Source organism: Otolemur garnettii, unplaced genomic scaffold (genome assembly GCF_000181295.1).
Source record: "Otolemur garnettii isolate 467f Iridium unplaced genomic scaffold, OtoGar3 scaffold00105, whole genome shotgun sequence".
NCBI classification, from domain to species: domain Eukaryota; kingdom Metazoa; phylum Chordata; class Mammalia; order Primates; family Galagidae; genus Otolemur; species Otolemur garnettii.
In genome coordinates this window covers 3,792,200-3,800,321 of record NW_003852500.1, presented here as the reverse complement: position 1 = coordinate 3,800,321, position 8,122 = coordinate 3,792,200, and the positions used below count along the sequence as shown (strand labels likewise).

The 8,122-nt window shown below is 53.1% G+C and overlaps 1 protein-coding gene across 1 annotated transcript; it reads right to left on the bottom strand.

Moving 5' to 3' along the window:
• Nucleotides 1-2,881: 2,881 nt before the first annotated feature.
• On the bottom strand, nt 2,882-7,605 carry TMEM59L (transmembrane protein 59 like). Its single transcript, XM_003796577.2, has 8 exons — nt 7,346-7,605; nt 6,426-6,570; nt 6,242-6,339; nt 5,050-5,202; nt 4,370-4,472; nt 3,995-4,112; nt 3,761-3,878; nt 2,882-3,484 (listed from the first exon to the last, which is right to left on the bottom strand). Exons 1-8 carry the CDS (start codon nt 7,502-7,504, stop codon nt 3,356-3,358), a joined length of 1,023 nt encoding a protein of 340 aa, XP_003796625.1. The 5' UTR covers nt 7,505-7,605; the 3' UTR covers nt 2,882-3,355.
• Between the last annotated feature and the right edge of the window lie 517 nt (nt 7,606-8,122).

The following is an 8,122-nucleotide window of genomic DNA, read 5'->3' as shown; positions in this document are numbered from 1 at the left end:
AAAAAACCACATGGCTCAGCACCCCTAGCACAGTGGTTATGGCGCCAGCCACCTACACTGAGGCTGGTGGGTTTGAACCCTGCCTAGGCAAGCTAAACAAGGACAACTGCAACAAAAAAATAGCTGGGCATTGTGGTAGGTGCCTGTAGTCCCAGCTACTTGGGAGGCTGGGGCAAGAGAATTGCTTAAGCCCAGAAGTTTGAGGTCACTCTACTGAGGGTGATATAATAAGACTCTGTCTCAAACAAAACAAAATGAAACAAAACAACTCATTAATTCATGACAAGAAATATAGCAAGACATTGTCTCTATAACATTTTTTAAAATTAGCTGGGCATGGTGGTGGATGCCTTTAGTCCCAGATACTTGGGAGGCTGAGGCAGGAGGATCACTTGAGTCCAGGAATTGGAAGCTGCAGTAAGCTATGATCCTGACACTGCACTCCAGCCTGGATGAGAGAGTGATACCCCATCTCTAAAAACAAAACAATAAACTTGTTTAAATGTCAAATTTTAGGGTCAGGTGTGGTAGCTCATGCCTGTAATCCTAGCACTCTGGGAGGCCAAGGCGGGTGCATTTCTTGAGCTTAGGAGTTTGAGACCAGCCTGAGCAAGAGTAAGACCTGGTCTCTAAAAATAGCCTTGCATTGCAGCAGGTGCCCGTAGTCCCAGCTACTTAGAAGGCTGAGGCAAGATAATCAGTTGCGCCCAAGAGCTTGAGCTTGCTATGAGCTGTGATGCTACAGCACAATACTGAGGGCAACAAAGTGAGACTTTGTCTCAAAAAAAAAAAAAAAAGTCCGGCAGCCTGTGGCTCTGTCGCTAGCCCCATATACCGAGAGTGGGCGGGTTCAAACCCAGCCTTGCCAACTAAATAACAATGACAACTGCAACAAAAAAATAGCAGGGTGTTGTGGCAGGTGCCTGTAGTCCCAGTTACTCAGGAGGCTGATGCAAAGAATAGCCTAACCCCAGGAGTTGGAGGTTGCTGTGAGCTGTGTGACGCCAGGCACTCTACCGAGGCTGATTAAGATTCCATCTCTACCAAAAAAAAAAAAATATATATATATATATGTGTGTGTGTCAAATTTTACATTACATACTTTTTTTTTACCACAGTAAAAAAATAGAGGAAAAACCTTAAATGTATACCAAACTGAGTGAAATAAGAAACCCAATTCCTCAGTTGCACTAGCCATGTTGGCTTAGGAACTCTGGGTGGCTGAGGGTGGCACAGATATAACATTTCCATTATTGAATAAAGTTCTACCAAGTGTCTTTGGCTGCTTTCCCTTTCCACCTCTGTCCACATCTCAATTCTTGGTAGAGTTTCTTAGAGGCTGCCCTGAAACCCCCACATAGGGCCTGAAATAATGCCCCTTCCCCTAGAGGCCCATATTGCTCTCAGTTGAATTTTCTCTATGCTCAGGGTATCAGGCAGGGTCCTGGCAGCAGGTAGGAAGCAGGAACTATTCAGAATGGATGATCAGAATGGACCATTCAGGAGTGTTGTAATTTTGTTTGTTTTTTTTTCCATTTGTAGACAGTTTTACTCTATTGCCCTAGGTAGAGTGCCGTGGTGTCACATAGCTCACAGCAACCTCCAACTCCTGGGCTTAGGCCATTCTCTTGCCTCAGCCTTCCTAGTAGCTGGGACTACAGGTGCCCACCACAACGCCTGGCTATTTTTTTGTTGCAGTTTGGCTGGGGCCAGGTTTGAACCTGCCACCTTCGGTATATGGGGCCAGCACCCCACGCACTGAGCCATAGGCACCACCCAGGAGAATTGTAATTAAGGGGCTATTTCCAAAGGTATGGATATGGCTTGGGGATCTAATGGGTTCGTATAACACCCAGGATGAGCAACATGGTGGGGAGCTGTCACCACACTCAGGCTGGAGGCTCCTGGAGACAGAGAAGCAAAGGGGGACTTCCTAGTGGAGCTGTGATCTTGGGTAAGGGGATGTTAGGATGGACAATGTTGGGGAAAGACCCCAATTCCTCCCTCCTCCCATCTCCTGCCAGCAGTCCTCTGGTAGACTCCAGTGGAAGGGAGGAGGTCCAAGCAGATCAATTTCCAGGACAGAGTGGGTTGAATAGTGGAGAGGCTGATACCCAACACCACTGGCTTCCCTATAACTCACTTCCTGCCCCTACCTCTCACCCACCTATCACACCATCAACCTGGAGCTCCTGGAAACCTCCACCCCACTGCTAGGACCACTGCTCCCAAAGCTCTGCCCAGAAGATAAGGCTAAAGCTAGCCAGGAATCTCCAGTTGTGAGACATAGGAAAGACCTCTGGCCAACTGAAGCTAAAGGGAATTTAATGAAAGGATCTGGGTGAGTCTGTAGAATGCACAGAAAGGACAGAGCCAGGGCAGTGGCCTCATCAGGTCATGGCTGCTCTGGAATGCAAAGTACAAGGAAAGAATGCCAGGTTTGGTGTCCTTGGACCTTTTCCCCATGACCTATGGACAGTGCCCTGAAACTGCCCCCAATGGACCACCAGAGCTCTGTCCCCAAAATAAAAGAAACAGAAACCAGATGGCTAGAAAATTACCCCTCTTCAAGATGAGAACTATCCAATTTCACAGAAGGGACAACAGGGCCCAGGAAGGGACACTGACCCTCCCAAGGCAGGCAGATGGCACAAGCCACTCTTTCAGAGACACTCTTAGCTGAGTGTGAATGCTGGGACTGGAAGCAAAGGACTCTTCTGGTTGTGCTCCTTGTGCCAGCAGGGACCACCTGGGCCTTTCCCCATGTCAGGAAGGTCAGCTGGGCAGGGGTTTTACCATGTTCAGGCCACACCCCCAAGGGCAGACGCATGGACAGAAGCAGGCTGAGCCCATGACTCTTTTATATATATACATGGTTTATTCCTCCCCACCCATGCTGTGGCCCCACCAGTCCTCCCTCCAGCACAGAGTTCCCCCGCACTGCCCTCTCTTGGGAGCTGGGTCTCTGAAGGGGGGAAGAAAAGAAGGGGCACAGACCCTAGTAGGAGGCAGCACCTCTGCAGCCTCAGCCATCTCCCAGAGAGGAGAGGAAGAAGAAGACACAGGACTGGAGTTCATATACTCAGAAAGCCACAAGATAGAAGACGAAAAGTAGCATACCCCTGGGAGAGTGGGGATGGGGAGAAACCAAGGCCAGATGCCAGTACCCCCCCCAGCTGAGGGATCATTTTACCATGACTTAGGGGGCTGAAGGGTGATACTGGGGGGAGAAAAAGAACTTGGGGGTGGAAGAGCCCAAGAGTGGTCCCACGCTGGCCTTGGGCTTCTGGGTACAGGGCAAGCGAGAAGTGAGGGGCCCCTGAACGCACTTGGCAATACTTGGGGCAGTGGAGGCCTACAGCTTGGTCAGGTCCAGCTTCAGCTTGTAAGGTGGTGGGCTGTCCTCACAGGCATGCGATGGGGGAGGGTACAGAGGCCAGTCTGGCTCTATCATGAAACCCTTATGCTGCTCCAGGGTCAGAGGCTGCAGTGGGAAGGGAGGGAAGGTGCAAGGAAGGAGGGCTGCTGAGACTTCACCTTGATAAGGCTCCTTCCCACCCTTGATTTTATTTTATCCTGATCACAGGTGGGCATTCTTTCCCCCCTAATTCTTAGGACAGTGAAGAACTTGCCCAATTTCATGAGGAAGTCAGAGGTCCTTGCCTCCATGAGAGGGGCTGGCTCAATCCAGGACCTGAGAACAGATCTCTTTGCCTCTCACCCCTCCCCCAGACTGGCACCACTCACTGCTCCCACCTACCTGGAACTTGAGATGCTGGCCGGGTGCAGTCACCATAGTAGAGCAGCTTAGCCAAAGCATCACCAGCACAGACAGGAAGAGGCAGCAGGCCAGGATCCAGCGAGGCAGCCCCGAGCGCCTGCCCCACCAGCAGGCATCACTCAGCTTCCTAAGCTCAGCCAGAGCTGGGGAGATTCTCATCTCTAGCCCCACCCCATCCCATCCCCAACCCACCCCCAGGGTCTTGCTGCCCACCGAGACATGCAGCTGAGGAAGTCGTTGTCCTGTGGCTCTTCAGACTCCACCTTGGTCTTACTGCTGGTCTTGACTCGGATCTTGGCCTTCCTCACCTTATCCAAAGGGCCTACAGGGTCTGAGAGATGGGCTATCACTCAGTGGCTTCCATGCCTTTGTCAAGAGGCTAAAGAAGCCATGGAGAAAAGAAAAGAGACCAGGACTGGGGCAATGGGCATGGAATCCTAAAATAGAGATCAGAACCCCAGGAGCTGGACCATGGAACCCAGGAATTGAGAAATGGAGACTCCAATCTTTGAGGGTTCGTTTACCAGGACTCCTTATGGCAATGCCCCCCCCCCCATGTAAGGAACACTGGTCTAGGTTGGACCTTACCCACATGCACCTCCAAGGCCTCAGGGTGAGATCCCCTCCAGGTCACCTCTACTCGCTGCAGACGTCCCCCTTGGAACCCAAGGCTCTCTACTACAGGTTGGGTCTGGGCCAGGAACAAGATGGAACAGAGGAGACTGTTAGGGACACTACCTGGGCCCCGGCAGGTAACTCTCTGTGCCCCAGATGGACTACAATATCCCATGCCCAGCTGGTACTTAGTTCTACGGTCTGGGGTGGGGGGTGGTGCAGGTAGGGAGGATACCATTCCATGGGCTCTGGGCTTAATGTTAGGAATATTGTTCTCTGCTCACATGGGCCCCTCCATCTGCCTTCAGCTCTCAAAGTAGGAACATGACCCAGACAAAGCCAATAGAATCACTAGGATTGGCTAAGCAATAGTCATATGACTCAGCCAGGGCCAATAAGATAAATCTCAGCTAAGACCCCAGAGAGATTAAAATCTAGAGCCTCTGGCATCCACCCTGGGGTCAAGAGAGAGCAATGGCTACCACAAAAGAAAGCAGAGTCAACAGGTGGATTGAGACAAGCCCCTGGATCCAGCTGGGCCTAAAGCTTGCCCAATGTGGACTTTGAATCCTATTAGTCAAGAGCTAATGCATCCCAACCTGACCCTGACCACTCTCTTGCTGATCTAGTGTGGCCCCCACCAGAGCTCTCACCTGGAACACCACCACCTTCCCATTGTCAGTCTGCAAGTAGTACGTCCAGGTGGAGGACACGAAGCCCTGGGCTGAGTTGACAAGGTCATTGCAGAGGGTGGAAAACAAGTCCAGGAGTGATAGGGCCCCGCTTGGAGCTTCCAGGACCTTTCTCTGGTGAGAGGAGGCCCAAGGCACAGAAATGTCACCAAAGTAGGGCATTAAGTGATGGGAAGGGGTCTGGGAGAATTCAGTATGATGGGATGTGGCTAAGTGGTTTTAGGCAATAGGGTTTCATATAACAAAGAGACCTCAGTGCTGCATTTGGCTTGCCGTGTGCTCGTGTCATCTCTGAGCCCCTAAATGGGAATGATTCTCTTCTCTCATGGGGTTGCCATGAGACGATGTCTGCTAAGCGCTTAGAACAAGCACTTAATGCATAGTAGCAACTATCACTAAAAATTCATCATTCTCATTATTCTTATTTTCACATCAAGAGGGAGCTCCAAATGGAAAGGGCTGACAGTGAAGTGTGCTTTCTTCAAACAGTAAAAGCTTGGGGGTAGGGGGTTGGGGAAGCAAATGGATGAGCAAAGAGGCTTTCTGAGGAGTCTTAGTTTATGGGTCTTTTGCTGTGCTGCCTAACTTCTTGTGTCTCAGTTTTCCCTGATGCAGCATTGTCTAAACTCACTCCTGGACAAGTGAGCAGTTATTATTTCTCTTCCAAGAAGATGTATTCATGCTTGGGAGGCTGCTCCTGCCTGAATCTCAGTTCTGAGCCTTTCTGGATGACAGTGACCATCTGCATACCACAGATGAAGGGCACCTGGCAGCTCTGGTGGTACCCAAGGTAAGGTGGCCACTAGCTTTGGTAGCTTCAAATCTTGTGTCTTGCATAGCCCTAATTGGGCAGTTGCTCCTTGGGCACAAAATAGGGGTGACATTGTTCCTGGTGCCTACAAGTGGCATAAAGAACTTAGGGATAGGTGGAGGTCAGACTAGACCAGGACAAATGCTTGATAAATGGTGACCATTTTCTGTCACACTCCTCAAAAGGTGATGGTGAATGGTCAGTGATAGGTCTCATGTCACAGAGATGACAACTGAGGCTGAGACATGACAAGGCTGGCTTGACGTCACCCCAAAGGCCAGGAATGAAACACAGAGCCTGGGAGACTCTGGCCATGAGTGACGATTTGAGAAGGGTGCCCACCTTCTGCTCCGGCTCTGGCTCCGGCTCTGGGGGCTGGCTCCAGCAACCCTGGCTACAAGCCTGCTGCTCTGTCTCCTTCACGTAGGCTTCCACACAGGCTGCAGGGGCAGGAGGGGCTTGACTGGGGGCAGCTCTTTGAGGGCCCCCTCTCCCAGCCCTCACCCTCCCAGCTAGCAGCCCTCACCTGCTTCACACTCAGTCTGGGTGGCATTGGGCTTGGAGCTCCTGGCTACAAACCGGCAGATGGAGAAGAGGCGGCAGCCTCGCTCGCAGGCGCTGATCAGAACCGCCTTGTCATAGGGAGATTGGGAGGGGCCCTCCAGCTCTGCCTGGGGGAGGGAGGATACTGTGCTCAGGCCAGGGGGAGGAGCCAGAGGAAGTGGGGGACTGGAAGCATTAAGAGAGCCAGGGGAAGGTCTGTTCCCCCCCCAAATCTAGAGAGATTGGGATTGGGTTAGGGGACACTTAGAATATAGTGGGGGCTCTTAGTTATGAGGAGAGTCTGGAGGAGGGGGCTAGAGAAGGGGGATGGACAATGTAGAGCACTGGTGGTGAGGAAATGTTTCCCCAGAGCTCCAGGGAGGAGGGGAAGATTAGAAGGATTCTCTGACGGGTAACTCAGGTTTTGTCACCCTTTGGATCAGGCTTGGAGAGCTGATGACATGAGTAGGGGCTGGTAGCTCTCTGAGAGAGGAGGAAAGAGGATGTGGAGGAGTAGGGACTAGGTGGAGGTATCGTCAGAAATGAGGGAGTGGGGGTTGGGCGTCCGAGGGTCCTTGCGCAGCAGATTATGGCATCTAGAGTCTCACTTCCAGCCCCGCCCACGTTTGGAAGGACACCCCCCCACATACACACACACACACACACACACACACTCACGCACTTGCACCTGATGGAGGGACCATACCCCTGAGCTCTCCCCCACCAGAAGGAAGCCCCCAGGAGAAATGCCCCAGTTCCCACTGGAGGGACCTCCCCAAACCATACCTCTTCCCCCTCCAAGGACCCCCTGCCTCCAGCACCTATCCAAAAGAAACGCATCCTCAACCCCTCCCCCATCAGAGAGATTCCCGAGTGGGCCGGCTGGCGCCTCACGCGCCTCACCTGCGAGGGCCGCGGGCCGAGGTCGCGGCACCGCAGCTGGCAGTTTTGCGTGTCCCCGAGCTGCGGGGCGAATGGGTCGCGGGCAGGCAGGGCGGAGGTAGCGGGCAGCGATGCCAGCAGCAACAGCAGCAGCCGCGGCATCAGCGCGACCGGAGCCATGGCCAGGCCGAACGCCGGGAGCTCGGGGGAGTCCGGCTCCTAGCGAGCGCCGAAGATGCGGCGGCCGCTGCGGGGACCGGGGCGGTGACGTCACCCGAGCTAGGCAGCCTGGGAAGGGGGGGCGGGGATGCGGTGAACGGGCGGGGGAACAGAGATGCCGCACCATCAGGGTGCGGGTGGGGCGGGGTAGGTGGATTGTCTGTCTCATCTCGGGGGTCGCATGACACCTCCCTGGTAACCACGGGTGGGACATATCTGTTAGTGCTAGGGGCCAAAAGGAAACAAATAAGGTGGTGTGTCTATCCGTCACGGGTGTCAAGGAGAGCCTCGCGGAGGAGGCGCCATTTGAGCCGACCACGAGGGAATGAAAGAGGGAAAGACAATCCAGGCAAAAGGAATAGCGAGGGCCCAGAGGCGAGGCGTGGAAGAACTTGTAAGAGAAGGAAGGAGGATGGTGGGGCTGGGGCTCACCTAGGGAGTGGAGATGGAAGTAGGTGAGGGCCTCAGGACTGAGCAGTAAAGGCCTGGCATCTTCTCCTTTGACACCAAGTCAGACGGATAGTACCTTGAGCAGTTTGTCTCCTCCAGGAAGCCCTCTGAGCCTCCTCACTGCTCCTT